Source organism: Thermobia domestica, chromosome 10, assembly GCF_964235325.1.
Source record: "Thermobia domestica chromosome 10, izTheDome1.hap1.1, whole genome shotgun sequence".
Lineage (NCBI taxonomy): Eukaryota > Metazoa > Arthropoda > Insecta > Zygentoma > Lepismatidae > Thermobia > Thermobia domestica.
In genome coordinates, this window is record NC_137463.1 from 239,305,190 (window position 1) to 239,331,512 (window position 26,323).

At 36.5% G+C, this 26,323-nt stretch overlaps 1 protein-coding gene across 1 annotated transcript in view; it reads right to left on the reverse strand.

Annotated features, from left to right (window-relative positions):
• Window positions 1–26,323, reverse strand: part of SCAR (wiskott-Aldrich syndrome protein family member 3 SCAR) — a 95,263-nt gene that overhangs the window by 11,800 nt on the left and 57,140 nt on the right. Inside the window, exons 2-8 of the mRNA XM_081729403.1 lie at window positions 22,257–22,578; window positions 17,499–17,652; window positions 15,022–15,136; window positions 13,189–13,335; window positions 10,326–10,486; window positions 9,010–9,198; window positions 5,257–5,836 (exon numbers count right to left, since the gene is read on the reverse strand). Coding sequence (XP_081585529.1) covers window positions 5,257–5,836; window positions 9,010–9,198; window positions 10,326–10,486; window positions 13,189–13,335; window positions 15,022–15,136; window positions 17,499–17,652; window positions 22,257–22,530 — 1,620 coding nt within the window. The 5' untranslated portion in view covers window positions 22,531–22,578. The remainder of the gene's footprint in view (window positions 1–5,256; window positions 5,837–9,009; window positions 9,199–10,325; window positions 10,487–13,188; window positions 13,336–15,021; window positions 15,137–17,498; window positions 17,653–22,256; window positions 22,579–26,323) is intronic.

Consider the following 26,323-nt stretch of genomic DNA (forward strand, 5'->3'; position numbering starts at 1 on the left):
TCTACCTGGGTGTGTGCTCATTAACCCCATGTAAAACTTAATTCCAACACAATGAAAATCCAATAAAAGTCGTGAGAACGTTAAACTAAATTAAACTTCGAAAGTCATGACAAACTAAAATAAGTGAACTGGTAGGAAGAGAACCAGTAAGCTCAATCAAACATTATTACCGTGTTTACTCGCGTAATAGTCGCACTCTTTGTACTAATTTTTTAATACGAAAATCCAACTGCGACTATTACGCGAGGAAAACTGCCATTCAATTATCGCTATGATCAAAACAGTTTCGAATTTTGATACTTACAGCATTAAGCCTATATAAAAATAAAATATGGTAGAATATTAAAACAAAAGTGATTTTTGAAATCACAACCAAATGTTTGAAACTCTAGAGGCAATACGGTGGAATGCCAGAGCAGACGAGATGGTTGTAAACAGGTACCATAATGGGATAAGTCACATTTGGAGGGGGACCGCAGAATGGAGGATGGAAGTAGGTTGCCTGATCTCTGTTGACAGATGGATCACAGTTTACGTGTCAGTAAATACAAAAAGTTCTTTTGGTCGAATTCGCGCGAGATAAGGAATTTCGAAGAAACTCATTCACAAAGACAAAAATCCCATCGTTTATGCGGACTTTTTGTTTTTTTGGCGAATGTTTTTACTTAAGGTGCGACTATTACGCGAGTAAACATGGTAAGTTTCGATAATTAGACGAAGTGTGTTAGAATAGCAAAAGACATTTTCTTTTAACAATGAATTTTATTATTTTTACAAATCAAGATAACCCCCTTCAAAATTGTCTCCTTGGGAAGCTACACAGCAACAGAGGTGTTGTTTTCATTTGTCATTAGTGCTAAAAGATTTCTGGTGAAATGCCTTTTAAGCCGTCGGTTACACTCTTCTCGATATTACCCAAAAAGAACCAAAATGGCACCCTTTCAAGTGACTTTTGAGCAAGGGGAAATATGAAGAAGTCACAGGGACTGAGATCCAGCAAAGAAAGGAGCTGAGGAGCCAACTGAGTGCTTTTTCCTGCCAAAAAATCACTGATAGTGGCGGCCGTGTGATACGGTTTTTTCGCACCATCTTGGGGCACATTTTCTTTCATGTCCAAATCCTGTGTTAAAACTTGATGGATGGTAAACACGTTCAAATTTAACTGACTACTGATCATTCTCACCATCAACCGACAATTTGGTCTCGCAAGAGACCCTCCTCTTTCCACATTGTGGTTTTTGAAGTTGAAAGTCTTCACACACGAGGTTCAGCTTCCACTTGTTCTCGGCCTTCTAGAAAGGATTTGTCCCTGGATAGGGACTGTTCTCCATAAGCTCCTTGTAACTTTTCAGATGTCACACTAGCAGATTTGCCAAGTTCTACACAAAATTTGATGGCATAACGTTGGTCAAACTTTTGCCGGTCCTTTTCGTAGCCCACCTTACAAACACAACTTCATTTTCAAATGTTCTTAACAATCATGTTGCAACAGGGGCAAGTCAAACCTGTACTGAGTCAACAGCTAGTGTTAAGTTAACTGATGTATGAAGGTGGAGGCAGCAGCATTGTCAGTTCGTGCACAGTGTTGCCAGTCTCATTACTTTTCTCACACACCTCGTATGAGTTAATTATAATACCATCAAATAATTGCACTTATTTCTCGAATAATAATAATAGTAACAATGAAGCTGTAATACTTTCAGACTAGTATTCCTTTTAAAGCTATTTTTTCTTTCCTTCAATATCACCACATTAACCGACTACAACAGTGATCTAACGAAGTGGAAGGCTTCTCCCGGCTGTTCCACCAAACACAATCTCAATTATTCTAACTAGAATTCTCGAAATAAAAATGAACACAATAAAAGAAATTTTATATATTGTTCGTCTGTTCGACAGCGAAAAATGCATCTTAGATTCGGCTTTGCTGCACTAGCACCACCAGCAACTACCATTTCAAACTGAATCCTCAGTAGACATTAAAGAACATTTTGTTCTTTAATATATATAGTTCAATATATATAAAACTTTGCAAATCATGTAGGATTTACAGATGAAACAACATAATTTTCACGTGATATGCTATAGTTACATATACGCTCAATAGATGACGAGTTATGTATCAAAATGTTTGAAATTTCCAAGCATACAACAATATTATGTCAAACATTTGAAGAACTTTATAAATATATTTACTCTTTAGTCAAATAATTCAACGTAAAAAGAATATACCATACGATAAATTTAACATTTCTTCTACAACCAAGTTGACAACAAGATAGTAATATTACATTATTAAGAGTTTGGAAAATGGCAAGGTGCTGCTAGTAGCTGCCGAAACAAAATAGCAACTGTTAGTTAGGATCACGATCAAACTCAACTCAATCATGATCAAATTTTTAGTATGTGTTGAAAAAATAAAGTTCGGATCTCTCCCTTTCTTTCAAGATAATTTCTGTTTATGACACTGGGTTATATTATAATTCTCGAGACTATGAGGATGACACTATTGCCTGGTTACTGTACAACTACTCTTCTGTTCTCTAAATTCAATCGCCCCCTTTAGTTCTTTCCTCGCTATTTAATGAAACGTTTACAGTTGGAGTCTTTTAGTACATATGGTTATATTTCCACTATCTTCTGATAAGTTATTCGTTATACAGGGTGAATATTTGAACTTGAGAGATTGTCAAATATCTGGAAAAATAAACATCGGACGCAGAAAAAGTGTTCGAAACAATAAGTTACTACTGTGGAGGAGGAAATTTGTGTGTGATAAAATTAGATCGGCCTCGACCTCGCCTCCATTCATGGGGTAACTTTGAAAATTTAAATCGGAACACCCATTTTTTATTGCAGAATCGGATTCTGCCGGAAAAAATAAATACAGTACATTTTATTCGAAACATTTTTTATCAGTGAAAACTAGTTTCACTGAAGGTTTCATTCCAAAATAAAATCTGCGCTATACAGTACGAATCTTTTACCTTCGTTTCCTCGACTCATGATAACTGGTGTAAAAGGTGGCTCTGTATTCGGCATGAATTCATATAATTCAAATGTGTCGTATGTGGCAGTGCAATTAGGTGCAGTGTGCGATGATAGCTGTTGTCGGCTGCATCTCTTCCACAAAGGCTATCCGATATTTTTTATTTGTCACACTTCTTTAACTGAAATATCTAATTGTTCAAGAGATTTGTTTACCAGTTATTTCATTCATTTATTTTGTATTACTTTTGAAAAGTATTTATTTCACATTTTGGATACCATATTCAATTGGACAGTTACTGTATTCGCTGAGTCGATTCGTTTGTTTTAAACTCCGTTTATCTGTTCGATTTTTACTAGTTGTTCCTAGTTTCCTTATTTCTTTAATATTTCATATTGTCATTTGTCTCCTACTGTCACTCCATAAATAAGGATTACCTGAGTATAGAAGAGAAGAGAGAGATGTTTCTGATTTACGTACGACCTAATAGCACCTTACGTAACCAGATTTATTTCGTTGGATTTCCTAAAAGATACAATGTCAAAAAAATCGTGAAAACATGATGCAGTGAATCAAAATTACGGTAGACGCACAATTAAGTTGTGTACAATCATTCGATGCGAGTATCAATAAATGTAGAGCATTTGAAGGTAGTAAATTTGAGCACCTACTGTAACTGAAACGTGAGAATCAAGGGGACACACCGTAAATAAACACCCCCATAATGAGGTAATGTACGAAAAACAGGCTTCGTCATATCAACTTTTGATCGACGGTGAACATGGGTCATACTAGTCAAAGACAGGAATTTATCTACTTCTTGCTGAATGTAGTGCTATTTATCACGAGTCGTAAAAACATTTACGACAAGACTGGTGCTGTTTATAGCAGATTTATTCTGGAATGAATCGTGGGTGTCCTATTAAACCTTAAAACTACTTTACTGATTACAGCGCCATCTAAAACCAATTGAACAAAAAAAAAATCAAAATTTATTTACTAAATCCCTATAAAATCCGAATCTGCAATAAATTAAAAAAAAAAAAAAAAAAAGAAAGGTGATCCTCATTTAAGTTTTAGAAGTTGCTTCCAACCTACACCCAGGGGTGGGGGAGCGATGAGGCTAATTTTATCACACGTGTATTTCCTCCTACAAAATATCATTACTATTATTATTTATTTCTTGTCTGATTCTTTCTTCTCCAGATATTTTTCAATTTCAAGTTAGAAAAACTCAATGAAACTGGAGTAGATATCTTATATGATTTATTATTTCTCTCGAAAATAAATTTGACCTTTCTTGTTATCGCACTAGTGTTCTTCCTTAACCGATGTATATTCTTTTACGATAGCTATTAGAGGAAACTACACTCTGCATAAGAAAGGCAAACTATACAAACTAGTAAACTTATTTTTCCCCTAAAACATACAAATGGCATAACACCAGAAATTTTCCAACGCTAGCGTCTTCAAGGATGAAATATAGGTCCAATTTAGTATTTCCAGAAATATACTTAACATGGTGTTAGATCTTCGACACTTTTGAACTTCAAAAGCAAGTAAACTATAACTTGAGGGGTTTCAATGTATGCAATGTATGTGATTTCTGAGATCGAAAGCGAGCGATAATGACTAAAGCGATTTTTTTTCAATCATTTTCAGCTTTTGGCACACTGTGTAATTTAAAATTCTACAGCAAACATTTTTTTCCATAGGCAATGCCAAGTTACTTACATTATTTTATCATAAAGAAGCATTACCTACGGAACCGCAATTGCGTATCACAAAGTAAAACCGTTATTGTTACCGTTTTGAAAGCTATAAATAATGAACTCTAAAAAGTGTGCATTACATTCCATATGGTACTAGCTTTCTCCCGGCACACCGTTTGAAAATGGCTGGACTAAAGATTGAGGGAGTATTGAGAGAAACTCACGTTTCCTTTTGGTTCTTAGACTGAGACTGTTCGCAATGCCGTTTCCCAAAATCAGCATTTTGTTGAAAAATCAGAAACATTTAGTAATGAAATCAGGTTATAATGCAGCTAGGATACTTACAAAAAAAAAAAAAGCGTACTTTCAGCAAAAGTCGCACATCAAGTTCAACCAGCCTTAATTTAAAAAGATTGAGATTGATTTAGACAATATAAACCTATCCAAAACTGATTATTTGTTAGTTGTGGATTAATATACTAAAACCTCTGAAACTGTTTAATTTGGCAGCATTTGGCTAAAAAACATATGGTATTACTTATCCTGTTCACTGACCTGTGGTGGTTTCGCCTGAGTCTTCCCTACTTCACCGTTGACCAGTGGCGGCGATGCATGTGGCACAGGAGTAGTCAATGGTCCATTTGGAAGCGACGAAGGTGGTGGCGGAGGAGGAGGAGGTGGGGGTGGAATTGCATCGGGAGATGGAGTTCTCTCTACAGAAGCCTGGGACTGAGGCAGCGGGGGAGGAGGTGAGGGAGACACGTGGTCCTTCGCTTGCTTCTGTTGCTCTGGCGTTGGCGGAGGCGGCGGGAGGTCGCTTCCATCTGCATTGGCCGCTATCTTGGAGGAGACAGGTTCTGGAGTATTTCCACTGCTTCCTCCGTAGATATGCTGAGTGCTTGGGGGAGGAGACATGGAATGGGAATGGGTGGGCGTGGAATGGTTGGAGGTGAGCACGGGGCTACCCGATTGACTGCCGCCTGTTCGGATCACATGCATGGGAATCGGTCCGTTCATTCCGGAAGTTGTTACGCTTTCCACAGGGGGAGGAGGTGGTGGAGGCAACGTCTCTCGACCTGCACTCATACTTCGACCTCGTGTTGGTGTTCCGACGGCAGACGACACTGTCGGAGTGCTGCAAAGAAAATTAAAATACATTAAAAACACGAAAAGACTAATATATTTATTTGAAAAACTTCACCCACCTGCTAGATAGGAGAGTCACTTCTCTAATTAAACAATGTGCACTATGCGAACATACATTAAATCCTCCATTTAACGTATTCGTAGCAGTCTTACAATCATTAAAAATCCTGCTTAAAGTTTTTGGCTCAACAGTTTCCTACCCCAAGTACATTTGCTACATTCTATCTGTTAAATCGAGGGTTTACTGTACAGGTACATGTCTCAGAAACTATGAAATGAAGTCAAACAAGCAATTACTTAAAACATAATTTGGAACATCCGCCTTTGTTGTACGAACTCTCAACTTACCTCAGCAGCGGATACTGTCTTTTCATTTTGTCGAGTATGTTGTATGTTATCAATGAAGTTAGATTTAGATAGAAATCTGTCTGTAAGTTTACCTTACAATAATTTTGTTTCATCACACCTTCACTAAGCACGGGTCTTACTCAAATCGGTCTGTAACATCTACAGAAGTATACGTGGTTATTGTGCTGTAGAATAACATTTTACATCAAACAATGACATGCGCTTAGATAACTGTTTTTATAAACTTGACATTATCACATTACCAGCTAAATGCATTTGTCATAGCTCACAGCAGGTGCAGATTACAATGCATTTAGTATTGTTTAAAATATTCATGATAGCTTCATACATTTCTTTCGTCTCCGACTGATACTACGAAGTGGGTTAACAATAAGATATTGTGATACAACAACATGAAAGGCTTTAAAGGAAACATAGCATATTAACTATTGCTGCAATCCTACCATCATCTACAGATGTTAAGTTTTTTGGGTATATGAAAGTGTATACATCCTATATTATATTTATTAATTTTTAAAACACATTTTAAATTCCAAACGTTGTAAGTTAAATTTCTCAGAGTACCATGAAATTGTGCCAAGATGGACTACATTGCAAAACAAGCTCTATGAAGCTCTAACATTGTTTCGAGGTGATCTAAGGTTTTGATCTGCGTGATCTTCAGTAAAATGTTGAAATTATTATTGTAAAACATGTGTACGTAACAATGTAAAGTTTAATGTGATATGTTAAGATGGTGTTGAGTTGAGAATAAGTTTTAGTGTTACCTCGTAGTCCTACATAATGGCGCTAGTGGGCATGGAAATGCTTACGTTGGATAATATTGATTTAATTACGTTCTTGATCAGCCATGACATAGTCTTAAGGACGTTCATACTCCGTGTGTTCCAGTCAAATATGTGTCATTTCAAGTGTACGTTACTAAGATATACCATTTACTATCAATAGAAATAACATGGAAGGTACGAAAGCACGCCTCATGGACTTACGCTAATGCAATAAGCAATATTTTCAGAACTTATTAACTTATAAGTTAGTTTTAAGCGGGCGAAACAATGGAAGTTCGTTACGCTATATTCTGTATGAACACAAATTCAATGCAGCTCATGAACAAAAATTGTGCTACTGGACCGAGGATCGAACCCGGGTTTTCTGTTTCCTGTACCTCAACGATAACCACTTCATTACCTAGGCCATCACATCTTTCTGGATACACCCATATTCTAAGGTCTGGAATGGTTCCGCACTGACCTCAAGAGTGAGAATATGGGTGTGGTCAGAAAAAGAACTGGATAGTGTGAAGTTAACATACCATCACGGTAAACTAGGGACTCAGGTTGAATTTTCGATATAGCAGCACTTTTTCGCTCTTTGAATTAAGCTTTTAAAATTCTCTGTTAAGTAGTAGATGGTATAAAGCCTAAATTTTGACTGTGGTCTATGTTTAACTATTATTTTCAGAATAATAAAAAGAAAGTAACAAGTACCACCTCTTGATGCGATTTAACTTACTTATTTAACTAATATATAAAGTGGTTTATATACTACTACTCAAATGTAAATTCAGATTAGTTTTTATCATTAACACTACACTAAGAATCAACGAAATAAATGTGTAACTTAAATAATGAAATCACATTCAACTAATATCTTGGTTAAACTTTAATGTTTCCTTCCTTAATATAATTACAGAAAACGAAGGTAAGAAATCAGTAGTCACTTATTTACACGAGGAAATACATTGAAAATTCAAATACAGAAGATGAAGGACTGTACCAAAGAAAGAAAATACTATTTTGTACAAAGCGTGTAAAAATGAAAAACTGTAATACAGGCCAACACGGAAAGCAGAACATATACACAAAAGAAAGTACAATAACTAAGAATCAAAAGAGTAACGGATGTCGGGGATTAGTAAGCACCATTGTGATTGAGACAGGTATCCCACAGCTTCCCCAGAAGTCGAACTTCGATCGAGAAAGGCTCTGGGTGTGGACTGAATCATTCCATCTCTGCACCTTTCACCTCATTACCGCTGTGAAACACTTGCACTTCGAGGTATTTTTTCAAGGGATTAGACAACAGAAAGTCGCACAGTGACAACTCCAGGCTCTAGGGTGAGTGAGCAGAACCTCTCATCGTGAACTGGACATGGAATGTGTCGTATGTTCCCGACTTTAATGGAATATTCGTGCACAATTCTTTACAACTGACTTTGATATACTCTTCTCCCTATAAATTACATTCATTCTCCTGTGGATTTTACTGACAAGAACTCAATCACAGCCCACTGATCAACGCGGGACAGATTTGCAATCGCTGTTATACCTTCTTTATGTCCCAGTCAGACACATCAACAACTGGTCTGGTATGTATGCATGTCTAGTACTAATTGTTGTGTTACTCGCCCAATACACACTTTCCTACATGTTCAACTCAGTGTGCAGTGTTGCCCAGGCAGGTTTCATTTGAGCATGGTTTCTAATATGAGTTTTGTACGTTCAGCTGGTCTGAATATCGCATTTAAAAAAATCTTTTTACATGATTCTTCTTCCTCTACATTTCAATTTTCCTCATATTACTTTGTGGAAATTCTACGAGTGGCACTGATTACTTCCAATGGTTTTCTTAACTATTAATGAGAAGAAGAGCAGAATTTCCGAAATATATTTAATTTAATGTAATTCCACTGTGAAATGAAGAAGCATTATCATCAAGATGCATACATTAAATGGTAATAATAAATAGGATAGAGTTTTAGACAATGACTCCACGATATACATTAATTCTTACCTGTTATTGGAGTTGTTGCTACTGGGTGGAGCAGGAGGCGGCTGAGTTGGCCTTTGTGAAGCAGCCCTTGCTGCGTTCGAGCGACTAGGAGTTTGCACTGTTGGAGTGGAGTACGAATCTCCACAAATTATCTGACCTTGTGCGTAATGCTGCTGATACGTATCCTCATAATCCTGAGGATAATTAGCTCTGAAACAAACACAATACAATTAGATTTGAATAATAATAGTTTATTACTACTTAATATATACCGGTATTTTATTAAGAGTTTGTTTAGACAGCTTAATCAAAGTACACGTGCTTTTACATACATTATTTAAGACACATAATTAGGGAAGAACATGACAGTAATATAATTCACTATAAATGTCACAAGTAATAACAAAGACAGAAAACCTCCGCTGCTACTAATTAAAACCATATCAAGTCCAATATATTTTTCTTAGATAGAATTTTAAGTTCCGCAAACTAATCAAATTACACACAGCGTGTCCCACTTAGGACTATTAACAAATGAAAGTAGTATAATTTCTTTATTTACAAAGATTTAGCGACCAAATTTCGTACATACTACAACTCAGAACTAACGACCTTCGACTGTACATCGTTAGTTGCACAGTAAATGTCAAAACGGTAATCCACCTCAATCTAAATGTTCTCAAGCATCTGTGGAGTGACGTTGGTTATTGCAACAACAATTCTTTCACGCAGGTCTTCTAAACTAGAACCTATGTATAATAAATCTGGTTTTTAACAAATTTCCACAAGATGAGATCACACTCAGAAAGATTTGGTGATCACTGGGACCATTTTATGAACTTCAAACTTTTTTCAATCTATCTTATATTGAAATGATCACCCAGGAAGTTTCTAACGTTAGAAAAACGACATGGAATGCCGTCTTCTTGGAAAACGACTCCAGGTGAGAGTTGGGATAGGCATATTGTTGCACGTCAAAACTTCTCTAAACAGACTTCACAGATTTCAATTTCGCCAGTGATAATACGAAAAACACCTGTTACGACGTCCATATGATAACTGGCTAATGGCGAGAGGTGATAATTTTTTTTTGACGACTTTATAGTTAGTGCCCAAGCGCAGCTAGCACCAAATGCATTGTTAGCAAAACTTTCTCAGTTACTCTGCACAATGACAACATTTCCATCATTCTAATAAGTTGCTACAGTGTTAGGAATTGTTCTTTTCTAAGCGGGACACACTGTATACAATTAAATAGTAAAAGATACTAAAGGAAGTTGATTTCAATTAGCGAAATAACATTCAAAAAAACAACGATTTTCAAACAAGACAAATACCTGTAATGAATTTCAGCAGGACTCTGAGCATGATGAGTAGGACTGTATGTTCCTTGATTCTCATCTGGATAATTGCGTCGAAGCTCGATACTGTTCGGCCTTGGAGGTCGGCCATCAGGAATAGTAGTTCCCAACAGAACTTCATCAGGATGCTGGATTGGCTGTAATATAAAAAACATAAGTGAATACACATAGTTATTTACGAGTACTCTTGACAGGTTTGCAAAGCTAGTGAGTTTTCAATAAAATTAATTTCCTGCACGACACTCAAACATTTATTTTTTTAAAAAAAACTGTGAATTGTCAATGATTGATATTACTAGTATTTTTATTATCATTAATTTCGCAAATACTTCCCTTTTGTTAGTAATAATTTCAAACGTTCATATTATAAACATCACTACATATTCAACGGTTAAATACTCTTAACATGTGATTTTGTTGTAGTTTCGTGACTAGTATGGTTTCGATTAGACAAATCTTAGAAAGGCTATCTCGGAATCCGAATACAATAGTTGCTTTTAACAGATGCTACCAGAAGCAGCTTGAACAAGTGAAGACGAACAAGAAATGTTTTGCTCTTTAATGTGGAAAAGAATTCAGTGTTTTGTAACAGCAGTAGTACCAAAGTAATCCACATTTCATTGTAAGAATAGCAAAAAGGGAATCAGTACCTTTTAGAGTAACAGAAACTTACGAAAAAAGATTTCTTCTCCCCATATAATGCAAAGTTTAGCCCCTTAGCCACTATAGCAATTAGAACCACTGAAATCTGTCTTTCCAAACCGAACAACTTTCACTAACGTGTAATGTAACACGCTGCCAAAGTAAAAATACCAAAAAGTAGTTACAGAGTCAAATGGAAAAGCATGAAGTGTTTTATTTTCCACAAATTGTTACTTATAATATCAGTGCAATTCTGTTTCAACCTATAATGAATTATCTGTTCTCAGCACCTACAAAGTATTATTACTTAAATAAGATGAGTACTATAAGAATATGTGGATTGATAATTTAATTATATAGGGAGTACAAATTAGTTCGGTCCGTTTTCAAAAGATGGCTTTGGCTGTTATGAATGTTTGATAGTGACAGTTGATTTCGGTGGTTTCAGAGAGGTTAGATATCTGTCTGATATTCAGTTTATATCACTTACAGTTTCATACAAAATCCCTAGTTATTACTGGGTTGAACACGTCAACTTTTGTGTTAACTAAGGAGTATTAGCGGGAGGTTTTAATTTTTTGCTTTAATTGGAAGAAAAGTGCAGCAGAAGCGCATCGAATACTTGTAAAGTTTATGGTGACAATGCTCCAATTGATAAATCATGTACGGAATGGTTCCGACGTTTCAAGAATGGCGATTTCAGCGTTTAAGACAAGCTTCGCTCTGGGCAGCTCCCCCCCCTCCCCCGAAAAAAATTACTCGATGAAGATCCGAGTCAAACGCAAGAGGAGCTTGAGGAATCATTAAGAGTTACGGAACAAGCAGTTTCCGTACGACTGAAATCCATGGGAATGATTCACAAGCAAGGTAACTGTGTGCCTTATGAACTGAAACAGAGATATTGAAAGGCAATTTTTCACTTGCGAGCAGCTGATTCAAAGGTACCTTTTTTTCTTAACATCGGACTGGGGATAAGAAATGGATATTCTACAACAACTTAAGAAGAAACAATACTACGCTATGCTCGGTTAATCGTTGCCATCGACTTGAACATCAACACCAAAGCCGAATATTTATGGTTCGAAGGTCATGCTGTGTATCTGGTGGAACAAAAAGGGTGTTGTATACTACAACCTGGCGATTCCATTATGGGCAATCGGTATACGTTACAATTGATTCGTTTGAGTCGTGCATTACGAGAAAATAGATACGAGAAAAGACATGACATGGATAGAGACATGACAGTTATCGATTCATCGGCATCATGTCGCAAAAGTCGTAAAAAAATACTCGGAAATGCTCACGTGGGTGATATTTTACTGCACCCGCCATATTCGCCGGACACTGCTCCTTCTGATTAGTGGTTGTTCCGATGGATGCAGTACAATTTGGCAAATCACCGGTTCAGTTCTTTCGCAGAAATCAAAAACTGGCTCCTAACTTGGATCGCCTCAAAAGACGAGACATTTTTTCGAGACGGAATTCGAAAATTGCCTGAGAGGTGGGAAAAAGTTGTAGCCAGCGATGGACAATAATTTTAATCTGTTCTTTTATTCTGTTTTGGAATAAATGCATTTTTGATCACAAACAAACGGACCGAGCTAATTTGTACTCCCAGTACTTCGTGTGGATTCTACAATTGCTGAGACGTTCATCTACGTCGATTTGCAACATTGATCCGTAGAACAATTAATTAATTACATTTAATTCACTACTACTACTTCGAAAGTGAGAAGCCAAATGCTAATCTTCTGTTGCTCAATATTCTTTATTAGTTTTCCAAGTAATATCTCTCCGAATAAACAAATCTTCGACCTCTTTACAGTTTCTTACACTGCGAATTCTGTGCATTCACAAATATTATATATGAGCTTTACAACATATACTACTGCATTTGAAATTCATGAACTGAACAAAACATAACACTATCTCATAACAAACGAACGAATGCTGTTGCTTCTTCCTGCAACACGTGTTGTTTTCCGCAGCGTTTCCCGACTACTACCATTCTGGTCAGATTACGTAATCGTAGATTGATTTTCATGTCATGTTTTTCTATCCTTTCAAAAATTCATTACAATACTACACAACATTGAGAAACGAATCACCAGTCGCCTTTTTTTTTTTTTTTATATATATATATTTATTATAATATACAAAAATTATGGTTAACTACTGAGTAAAGAAGGACCATTACCTGAGGAGTTCGATAGTGAACATTCTGAGGCATAATGTATTCTCCGTGTCCCACGGCTATTTGACGTTGTCTCTCTCGTGTATTGTGGGGTTGTCTCACACGCTTTTTGTGTCTGCCTCCACCACCTTCTGTTCTAGGACGATGTGGCTATAAGGAAAGAAATGAAATTTAACATCTGAATTACTAGAACACTGCAAGTAACACCATAGGCTTATCACAACCAACCTAAATAATATATTTATCTCAAATTTTCCTATTGTAATGTAACTTGATGGCCGATGCTGACGTTTACATTACAACACAATATATTTAACGTGTTACCTCTGAACAGTACAATGAAATTACCTCCTATTACATAAAAAAATATTTCCCTGGTGATTTATTTTTAAAGGTCAAAAAGTAATTTACTGTATTTCTCATTGTATGTGCAAGATCTGTAAACCTTTACCACGGAAAAGTATATTTAAGGTAATATAAAGAATATTAAGACTTAAAATGATTTATTTATGTATATCTTTGGGTTATTGCCATGAAAAAATTACACTAAATTTCTACTTTCACGTCCCACGTTATACCCTTAAGCTACAAGACGTGTAACACTATCCGTCACGATTCTGGAACTCACTAAAGAGTAACTAACACTTCTGACCAGAGTATATATACTTATTTATTAAAACTAAAAAGCGGTGTAACTGCTTAATAACTTAACGTTATCTTCATCAGACACTAACTCATGGGAATTGTCTTACAACACAAGACATCAGACTCAACTAATGGAAGTGTTATTTGATGTGAATGTGGAAGTCGAATTTTGTGAGTCGGAATTAAAAACTCTAATGCATCGATATTAGCCAAATGGAAAGATCGTACTCACCATTATCTCAATTGACGATGACAATGATGTTTCTTTTACCACAGATTTTAAAAGGCTTCCTCAATTTTCACACTTGCCGGTCCTTGAATTCTCTCTCCAATCAACTGCCTAATAGCTGAATTGTTTCCTACTTTTGTTATTTATAAGAAGACAATTCTGTGCTACGATTTGGCAGTCTTACGTAATAAGACTTATTTCCGAGTTAAAAGAATGCTTTGTGTGTGAAGAATTCATGAGTATGTGTTTTGAGCTTCCTTGTTAAGAGTCTTCATCGCGGCGAAATTAAAATACCGCTAATTTTACAGTAATTATGTGATATCTTCAAATAGATAAAAGATAATTGAAATATGGAACAAGAGCGCCCTAGACAATATTATTTTGCGTGAGGTACCGTTATCACAAGTCACCTAGTGGCTTTCCGTTTTCAGCTGTTTAGAAACGCGAAAATAAATGCCATTTTCAAAATGGCTTGAAATCGAAAGCAGATAAGTGAGTCGTGATAACGGTTTCTCATGTAAAATAATATTGTCTAGGGCGCTCTTGTTCCACATTTCGATTATCTTTTATCTATTTGAAAATATCACATAATTACTGTAAAATTAGCGGTATTTTAATTTCGCCGGGATGAAGACTCTTAAGAGTTACGTGGCTGACCTGCAGCACCAGTGAATGATCGCAATTTATTTTCAAACTTAAAATACGAATATACACCAAATGAATAATTATTTTCCCTTGACCATTTTTGTTTCTAAATCATGTTACAGTATAGATGTAGGAAACATTTAAGGTGCATTATTTACTTAACTCTTTTAAACTTGGAGATGTATTACTAAGTTTACAACTAACACACAATATAGAATTTCCTCTCGTTAAAATGTATATATATATATATTTTTGTAGACAACTATGAGACAGAGTATTACCTACAAAGTTTACTACACGAGCGAAGAAAATCTTACCTTTTTACCACGGTCATGCATCATTCTTTCAGTATCTTTGAGCATTTCTTGTCGCCAAAGGTCAAAGAAATAGTTCGGGTCTGTATAAAACTTCAGTCCATCTTTTCCGTCCTCTCTGGAAAGTCAAAAACATCATAAATGAATTGTTTGGACAACGCATGAAAAAATAAAAAACTTAAAAAAAAAAAAAAAAAAAAAACTTTAATATGAAAAAAAAATATGCTGAATTTTTGGCAGAACGGGTTTAGGTCATGTCCTCTGAAATTAATTCATGTTGTGGTGTTTGAGGTCCTGACATAACAAATATACTACATTGGTACCATGCTGTAAAATATTGCTAACTTCTAATTACGTATGTTTCAAAACATATCGTGACTTCTGATGTTTCCTCTTTTTAATTCCTTGCTATAACTTACGTTATGATGACATGATAAAAAATCACTCGTGTTATTTCGCTCAACTTCTGTGAAATGCAGTCATTTCCAACTAAATGTTGTGATGTTAGGTATTCGCTCCCCTTTTCGTAAACCACATGGAGAAAAAAAGGAGCTGTGATAAACGATAGTGGTAACAGGTAAATGAGAACATCGACAGCACAGTCAATGGTCTGGCAGGCATACTACTCTTGGATCCATGATTACACGAACATTTGGGAAAGAAGGGGATCTGTTTCCGAAATTCGCTTACCATGCATTGACAAAGCTAGGGAAGTAGTAAAACTTCTAGTTCTGAATTATGCTTTTTATTTGGTGAAATTACTGCACTGCACTCAAGAGAATTCTTTTCAGACGGCCGAGACTGAGCGACAGGAACCTTGCGGCTCAACAACAGCACAACCAATACATGATAATATAAAAATTCGTAAGCTTTCATGAGTAGAAAACGTTTGCTTTGAACTTTCTGTTCCTGTTGGTAAAGCAGAGAAGGTTAGAAGCTGAAGAACTGCTTGCCGCACGCAGAAACATTTGGAAACGAAGAAACTATATTATATATATAGCTGCGGACTTCGCCCCAGACCCCCAATATTTGTTCGCCCTTCTAAATTCAGCCCTTGAAAAGTATGTATACCTAACCAAATTTCATGTCCCTAATCTTCTTAAGGAATTTCGGGGTATGGAGATCTCATTTTAACACCTGCACCTCCTTTTTTTTTCACATCCTTCGTAGGGAAAATATCTAAAAGCGCTGAAACACGCCTTTAATTATTTTAAATGAAAAGTCTAGAATACCAGATTTCATGTCTTTAACCTTAAAAAGGATTTCGAGATATGGTCATCACGTTATAACAATTGTAACCCCACCCATTTTCTTTATCTTGTAAGAGAAATATTTAAAAAATCCGAGAAACACGTGTTTAAAAAGGGAACCATACACCAAATTTCATGTCTCTACCCTTCAGATTCGGAAATATGGTAATTTCACTCCAGTAATTCCACCCCCATTCTTCTCCCGTCAAATATACAAAAATCCTTCCTTAATGCACTTCATATCACAAATCTTATACATTGTCAAAATATCAAGTTTCAACTTTGGCCTGGGCGTTCATCAGTCACTCAGGACTTCTTTTAACCCCCCTATCTACATCTATCTATTTATTATATTAAATGGCGTAACAATTCATCAAAAAGAAAGCAGTCATGCAGCTAGTACCAATATAATACGTAGTCTTTCCTTGAAAAAAAAAAAAAAAAAGAAGAAAAGAAAGAAAGAAATGCCACAACTTAATAATACAGTGGTAGAAAACGAGAACTAATACACTGGAAGGAAATAACGTATTTGCAGAGGTTGCTGTGTATGTTATGATCTACAGCAGCAAGTTGTGGCAGTAGTACATATAGCACAATGGTCGTGGCAACTCCGAACTTCTGGCAGCAGATGGTGATGTACCACTGAGTAGTAGAGAGTCTTCCTCACCGTGTTGTGCTTCAAATTAGGAATGAATATTAAAGACATGCTAGGACTGTTAAGCGAGTTTAGTTCATATAGATATTGGAGTACACGCGAATCCACATTGTGAACCTGCTGGAGGAAGGTTCCATTGGCCTGAACGATCACCAGACCTACATCTCATTGAGCACTGAGACTACGTTGGACGACGTTTGGTCCAACCAAAGCAGAAACTTTAACGTACTGCACAATCATGTGGAACAAGTATGGAGGTCCACTGCCCCGGATAGCATCCGACAACTCTAACACTGTTTCTATGCAGTGGTGCAAGATTACATTGCAACTGAAGAACAATGTACAACACACTGACATGGTATTTCGATACACTCTATGTATCGACTGGTACAGGACGATTAGATAGTGCACAACCTATAATATGTGTGTACGAAGATTTATTCACGTGGGGCACTGTCTTCTGGATGTTCATTTTGCATTTTCTATCAATGCGTAACAATCTCTACTTTAAATGTAACAAATAAAAATATAAATAAATAAATAAAATATAAATCTGTATATCTATAATTTCTTACCTGTAGGGATTAAGTTTGTCTAAAGGTGGAGGTTTATCGCACTGTTTGTAGGTTTCTAACATAGCACTTGGCATTGTATCTCTAGAAACTACCTGTTGATCAAATACCACAGAACTCTTGAATGCCTTCCGCATATGGATATCTTGCAACGAAACTGGAAGAAAAAAATAAATAAGCATGAGTCTTTCAGTTTTGAAGAAATAATTAATATGTTACTTAACAATCTTTATTTAGATATGAAAGTTATTTCTTAAGTTTTGAAATATGAAAGATGTATAAGAAACTTCTCGGGAGAACCTCGAGAACACTCACGAACAGGGTGTTTATCGAACACAAAGACCATTTGGTGCGAACTGGGATCGAATCACGGACCCCACGCAGCACCAGAGTTGAACGCTCTACCACTGAGCCACCGTGCCCCCAATTTCTTAATGAAGAAGCATTTCGAGTCATGTTTATCTGAGTAGAAATGACCATCGATTTTATCACAAAAGATAGCATGATTTCTAACGATTATTTTAAATATCTTAATTGACTATTCGAATACTATAAAATAATACAAAATAATAATATGAATACTATAATACAAAATATATGGTCAGTGATCCAATTAAAATACACATACTGTAAGAACGAACGAACTTATATCTTTCAGCACGATGGAACTCCTGCACATTACAGTTATTTATTATTATTCCTATCTTGTATCATTCGTTCTGCAGGGCAGTATCACAGTGTACACCACGGCAAGGAGTTTGGTTTGTCCAAGTGTACATAATGTGAAAACTAACTTTTGACTATTTGCGTTTCCCTTTATCATTCATTTCCCACTCAAAAACTTTAGTAAGAGGAAAGAATATTTGAAAATAGAAAATACTTAAGTCTTTATATTTGGCGAGCAGAAAGTTACTTAAAAATTTATTTTCCGGATATATTAATATTTTGCATCCTCAGGATTATACGACGAAAATCGAAAAGTCTTTCCGCTCTTTTTTCTGAGTAATACATTTTAATACAAAATTGAGATATACGAGCGATATGGTAGGCTTTTCCTAGAACGTTCTCAGTGCAGCTCCCATTTCTTCCACACATTGCATTGTTATCAATTGCCAAAAGTGGGTGGAGTGCTTAGGACTTCCACGCTACATGAGCAGCGAAGTGTTACTCGTCTTCTATGATGCGACACATAATTCCAAGATATCCATAGGAAACGGAGCTGGTGTATAGGGACAAGTGCTAGCAGAGGTGGTGCTTAGGAATTTGGAAAATGGATGAAAAAAATGTCCAAAACAATGAGCGATCGATCCGACCTCGTTCTTCGCTCTCACCGGACAACATTACGCATGTTGACGATGCAGATGCAGTGAAAGTGGATCAACACTGACGGAGTTTGACATTTCCTATGGTAATGCTTATGAGATTGTCCACGATTCGTTGGGATACCGCTAGGTGTTAATTCGGTGGAATCCTAAACTTCTTAATGATGTCAACAAGAGCAAGCGAGCGGTCATGTCACTGAGCCATTTACAGAGGTACGTCAAGAAAGGCGACAGTTTTCTGGACCGCATTGTCACTGGTGATGAAACGTGGATACTGGATTACACTTCCGAGTCAAAACAGCACAACACAGTGTAGAAACATCCCGGCTTGCCAGCGACGAAGAAATTCCAAACACCATCGACAGGCAAACTGATGCTCACAATGTTTTGGGATAGTCAGGGTCAGTCCTATTGGCGCCTTCTACGCGGCAGGCATCAAGAAACTTGTGGTAAGATGAGATAAATGCCTTAACAGTTGTGGTGGTTACGTGGAAAAATAGACGATGCTGCGTAGAATATTGTGTAATATATTATTTTTTGTTTATCGTTTATAATCTGGGAACATATCAGTAAAGACCTTCTCATTACCTCGTGTTGGCCCACTAAACTCAGCACTGCGTAGCGTGGGAGACCGGGTTCCATTCCCGGCGGGAGCTCATATGGTTCGGATCCCACGTTAATCAGTAGTTCCCGTCTCATATAGCCTCGCTGCTGAAAGGGGAGTTAAAACTCAAAATCAAATCCAAAATTAAGAGCACTGCGAGTAGTCTATGAAGCAAGGATGATATCTATAATTACTTCCATATGAATACATGGGGAACCGATTTTTTATGTCTATATCTTGGGATCAACTGGGTTAATCACGTCCATCAACGAACCAGATTCCTACGTTCAGACTCTCTACATCCTATCCAACTCTCTCTCTCTCTCTCATGGGGCCGTGGTTGCTCCGTGGTAGCGCGTTCACCTCTGGTGCATGGGGTCCCGGGTTCAAACCCTGCTCCCGCCAAGTGAACTTTGTGGTGGACAAACACCGTGTGCATGGATTTCCTCGGGGTTCTCCTGTTTCCTCTCACTTTCCTCATTCCACCATTTCATTTATTCCTCATCATCACGGTCTCCTTAGCAGGGTTAAGGTTGGTTTAGACCAGCTGTTTAAAAAAAAATAGTTTGTACCAAACGGACAAAGAAGAACGAAAAACGCATTAAATCGTGTGAACTTCATGGTGACGTTTCCACATATCAAACCATCAACATTAGTTTTATCTACTTTTCACCTTTTAATCAAGGGGTCCCGTGTTCAATTCTCTGTCGAACCACAACACTTCTTTCAAGTGTAAACCAAGTAGGGGTTCGAATGTCCCTTTAAGCGAAAGACTTCTCCTTGATAACCTCCGTATTTCATAAGGATGTTAAGCCTAAACATACGAAACGAAACCAGATTATATATTTCTGCTTTCCTTAATGCCTGTTGTTTTATAAAGAAGCCAAGGTTGCTTTAATATATTGATAGAAATTGACAAAATTTATCAACTGCCTACGTATCTTCAACATTAGCTTGAATTGGACTTAGTTTTAATTTTATTGAATGACATCTACACTAAATTTGTAATTTAATACTTCAGTTTTAGCGTACTGATTATACGTTGACTCTAAAATTTTACATGCAAATACATTTAAAGTAGTAACAGGATTTTCCCAATGGCTAAGGCGGGAGTTTCCCAATTTATATATAACTCTGTATAATGTTTTTAGTTGTGTAACTGTTTATTTTTTGTCCTTTTGAAATGGCTCTTGACAGTTATATTAACAAGTCGGCCTATGTGAAGATTATTACAACGTATTTTTATCAGGAGTCCTTCGTGAGTGAGTCGGCAGACTCATCACATTTGTGACCAATTAGTTCCGGTTTCATGTCCAAAATGGACAATTTCTCTTGGATGTAAGCCGATGAAGCGGTTTGGATTCCGCTTTAAGCTTATGTGACCCCTTCCATCATAACCCTGTTGTTGCATAAGAACATCAAGGCGAAACAAACTTATTTCGGTTTATATGTAATATAAATACATAGAGCAAATTATTTAAACCAAAAAACCTGGTTTAAACAACAAAAAAAGATTTTTTTGCTTTTTTTTTTCAATAAAAACCATAGTTTTTGCGAACCCTATTCTTTTTGCCTAGCCGGCATAACCGTGGGACGTAAAACTCAGATTTCATTTTTTTTTCTCTCTTTCTCGGACGGATACGTGAACAGAGTAAACACACAAAGATTTTGGTAAACCAAACTCCTTATAAACAATAGCTTGTTACGCGTTAGTCGCCTACAACTGCATCTCCAGTCTATTAAGAATCAATACGCATTTACAGTATGTCACCCCTTTTCTTTCTCACACAAACTTAATCTATATTATCTTTAAAAATATATCTCCTGACGTTATAGCATATTGTCCGCCAAACAATTTCTAGCTGCGTGATGAGTGATCAATGCACTCACTCCTATCGCTGTTAACTCCGACTTTCAGGACAGGAGTTCATTACCTCTTTATCTGTTTCTAACTACCTAAGAATGCTGAATAAACATCGAAAATTCTATGCTCCTACTGCAAATAGAACCCAGAACCACACACACTATCTAGACAAACAACACTATTCCTTCTAACCATGTTTGTTTTGCCCGTTATGTGGCTCGCATTGTAGTGTCCAAATTAATATTTTCAGTAGTTTTTTTTTCACCTAATCGAATTAATTTTTTTCGTGAAATAAGACTAGGCGTTTACAATTTATTTCAAGCGACACGCTTATCTATCTTTTATGGTACTTGTCCGTTGTAAATACCCACGTCTTATCTTATACATTTCATGTAAGAGGAAGCAACAAGAAAGAAAGAAAAAAGATAGATTAAATAAATAAATAGATTATTTTCATTTGACAATGCGTAGCTCTTAGAGGAGATACCTACAAACACGTATGAATGGTGATGAAATCATTGATGAAAATGTAGAAAACAGAAGCACCCTGAGAAATGAAAGCTTTCAGTTTTACGTCCCACGATTATGCCGGATAGGCTAAAGGGGACGGTGATTAGGAGAAATGAATGAAATGGTGTATTAAAGAAAGTGGGAGAACATCCCCCCACACACGGTTTGTCCACCACAAAAGCTCACTTGATGCGAGCTGGGATCGAACCAAGGATCCCATGCACCAGAGGTGAACGCTCTACCATTGAGCCACCGCGGCCCAGGAGCACCCAGAGAAAATACATATACAGATATCGTGTTAGTCCTCCACATGAACCAACCTCAGCGTTGATTCAAGTTCACAAGTACATTTCTTACTAAACAACATAAAAAGAAAGTTGAATCTTATTTTTTTTCTTTCATATAGAGACGACAAATATTGTTCAAATTACAATGTCTACCTTAAAATGTAGCAACATTACCTTCTTCCACATTGCTGTCTAGTTGAGTCACTTTAATTGCGAGACGATCAATACGAGCTTGGAGATTATTAGCACGGGCAGCTAAAATATGTGTATCTCTGGCCAATTCACCAAATAGGTCCTCTGCGTGTCTACTCAAACTAGACAGCTGTCGCACAGTGTTGGCTAGAGTCCCATTAGTCACAGCTTCCAACTCATTGGGCAGCGGAAAGTGCTCTGGGATCGTTCCCCGCGCCACATGCACAGGTTCCACCACACGCTTTGGCAGTGGCATTCTCGTTGGGAGTTTTCACCTCATGGTTCCCATGCATACATGCACCATCTGCAATAAAAACAAGACCAAATCAACATCTTTACTACATACTTCGAAGAAATCTGGAATAAACGATTCCAACGTTTACACTATTACATTTTTACAATAAAACGATTTTCTTACTTTTCCCCCATATTTTAACTTATGTGATACACAAAATGTAACTAAAAATTCACACACACCCACCCACACACACACAAAGATCAAACTAACATACCATAAAAAAAATGTGATAATCAGAAATTAAAATGTTATTTAAGCGATAACAAAATCACGATATTACGTCTGAGCTATCTCTACATTTGACTTATTGCATACACAGGCAGGAATAAAAGTAGAACTCAAATTCACTGTCGAAAGGTGAGAGTAAGTTAAGGTACGGAATTTCCAATCAGACCCAAAAAATATATTTGTGCCCTGTTGAAGGCATAACGTAAATGTGGATACAGAGAAGACAGAAAACACTGTTGTATATCAATTTCAAACCAACTATAAAACTTTTCAACCGAAAGCTAGTATATTGACTGTAATATGTTCACTCGCTTTTCAGAATCGGCAATTCTGATCGCCATATGCTAGTAAGTGTGATCCTTATGTTAGACAGAAAACGAAGCAACATACTGTTTTAAGCTCTCCATTTACTAACTGCTAGATAACCCGATGCATCTAAACGTAACGCATACTCGACGATAACGTTCTGATTCTTTGGTTATGATTTGATTGGATATTAGTGGACTGATTGGAATCTAATGTCCCGTGGCAGCGCCAAAACTATATTTACTTAACTCTAATAGGTTTCAGATCCAGCACTAGGCCATTTTACTCTGAAACATTTTAACATTTATGTAACATAACAGATTAACAATTTGAGCTCAAGATGATACAGTACAATGGCAAAGAAAGCTTAGAGAGAATCTGAAAGTATATTCATTAGAAAAAAAGTCTACAGTTTCTGGTAACTGATTATACGTATTAACAATTCGGTTCAGAAGGTACCTTTGGACAATATTTACCTACCCTCGCAGCTCGAGTGTAAAAGGGATCACTAAACCGTGTTGTTCTTGCGGGTACGCGGAAATTGATCTGACTTAACTGTTCACATGATATATGGTCATTTACAATTTTATGCAAACATACTAGGTCAGAAATTTTGTTTCTCACTAGGGGAGGTTTGATATTGAGAGATTTTAAAACGTCACTTTTTTGGAAATGTTCGGAGGTGAGATACTCGGTAGGATAAAATGGCTAAAAAGAATATTAATTACATACATATATATATATATATATATATATATATATATATATATATATATATATATATATATATATATATTTATGAGTAGGGCAGGCCATGGACCAGATAGGAGAACAGTACTCAATGGTGGGAGCAACGCATGACTTATAGAACAAGCTTAAGGAATTAGGATTTTTTTTATGTCAGTGAAGCGATAATGGAATCCAAGTGATTTCTATAACATATTGTGCTTATATTATCCGCAAAGGTAAGCTTACTGTCAATGATAACACCAAGATCTCGAAAAGAGGTGACAGGATTTATGTTCTTGGCGGACAGCCAGACCCCAGTTTTTGAGTGACAAAAATAATTTAAGCTATTATTTATGTATTTTTGAAAGTTTATCGTAAAATCATGATATACCTAGTCATAGTCTGGTTTTTGGCAGCCTCCCTCTCCCCCGTTTTTACCTTCTAGATCCGCCACTGGCTATATAAAATGGGTTTTTAAGTGATTTTGAATCACTACTTGAATTTGTAGCCGACGTAGGTATCCCCTAACAGGGATTGAACCTGGAAACACGAACACAGAAAATAAGTGGCTTGCCACTAGGATTCGAGTACTAGTGTACTTTTAGTAGCAAAAATTTAATTACTGATATTTTACGCGCCTTTCAATGAGGAAATCTACTGATTCGAAGCCTCCATATACAGCCTATTTTATTTTTCTTCTTTGAAAATAAAATGATGCAGTAAGCACATTAAAAAAATGAAATATTTTAGTTTCACGTCCTGGGGCTATGGCCTGTAGACTGATGGTTAATGGAAAGAAGTAACAGTAATGAACATTTGCAGGCAACGGGAGAACACAGATAAAACCCCTGACACGATGCCCACCACAAACATAGTCTAGGATTGAACAAGATATCTTTCGCACTAAAAGTGAGCGCTCTACCACTGAGCCACCGTGGCCCCAAATGCATAATCTATATAACATTTTAAAATTATCATATATATATATAGTTTCACGATCTTTTGAGTACTGAAGAATAATGAAACGAGAATACAGCTTAATGTGAAATCCAAACTCGGCGACCAAGTCTGAATATTCCACATAAGAAGTAACAACTCGATACAACTATTTAGAAGCTACCAGAGAATTTTAATTATATTGTGAAGGCGTGCGTATGTGAAATAGCCATCACGCATACAACACACACACACACACTAAAAAAAAAGTTTTGTGCAACGGGAGATTATAAAAGCATGCACTGGTAACCAACTGGAATCCACTTACGTGGCTATTTAATGACATACGTACAGATGCATTACGTAGTCAATACATATTCTAATCATTATGTGTAATAGTACTTACACGGAAAAAATTGTCACACTAAATACTTAAAAGAGAAAGGTACAAAACTTTCAAACTCCCTTCTTGTGGACTTTTCCAACATACTTATTGTTCTTTAGTTACGGTTAACTACAGTGTTGATATCTTTTGTGAAAGAAACGAGCCACACCAGGAAAAGAGTGTAACGCAAAAGATATTCTCTTATAATGAGCAAATCTTTCCCAAATTATTTATCTAGATTTATAGCTGTCGATGTAAAATCAAATGAACTATTTCGGTTTAACGTCCCACGATTATGCTTTTCGGGCTAAGAGAGATGATTATTAAGGCAAGTGAATGATGATAAAATAATTTGCTTGAATGAGAAAGTGGGAGGAAATGGGAGAACCTCGAGAAAACCCATAGACACGATGTTGTCCACCACAAACTAACTTGACCCCCCCCCCATGCACCAAAGATAATCGCTGTGCCACCGTGCCCCCCAGTTGTCGATATGTAGATCTATATTGACAATGAGGAAATACCAGGCTATTCTGTTGAAAATAAACATTTTAAAGCTAGATTACAATATAAAAACTATTATATTACAATTAAGCCGATACTGGATGAGTGGTCCTGTAAATCCAGCTTAGAGGCTACACACTGTGGTGGGGAACGACCTATACTGTGCTAGTTTACCTTGTCTCGCGTCCTGATCCTGTTTCCGACCCAATCTTTATAGTAGGTCTTGCCTTTCAGAACCTCGGCGTTGAATAAAAAATGTATCTTCCATTCCATGTACTGCTAATATTTACTTCGTCTTACGCACTCTAAAATCCTCGGTATCGGGAACTCTCTAATATATATTGGTACCCAATTATTCTTTACAGTATAGAATATTGGTATTTTGAATATTTTTTTCTGTAATTTGAATTCGTTCCAGTTATTTTGACAAAAAATATTACCTATAGAAAAACGCCTACGGTATGTTTTATTTATTCACGATATGCAACCCTGCTGCTCGTGAAATCAAATTTTAAAAGAATGCAGCACACTGAAAATTTATCAGACGATAACTGCAAGCAAATGTGAGGGGAAAATACGTAATACAAATGCCTTTTTTAAAAATGAGTATTTTAATATCCGTTCCCCTTTTCCTAATTCTCGATCACTGAGTATAAAACAATC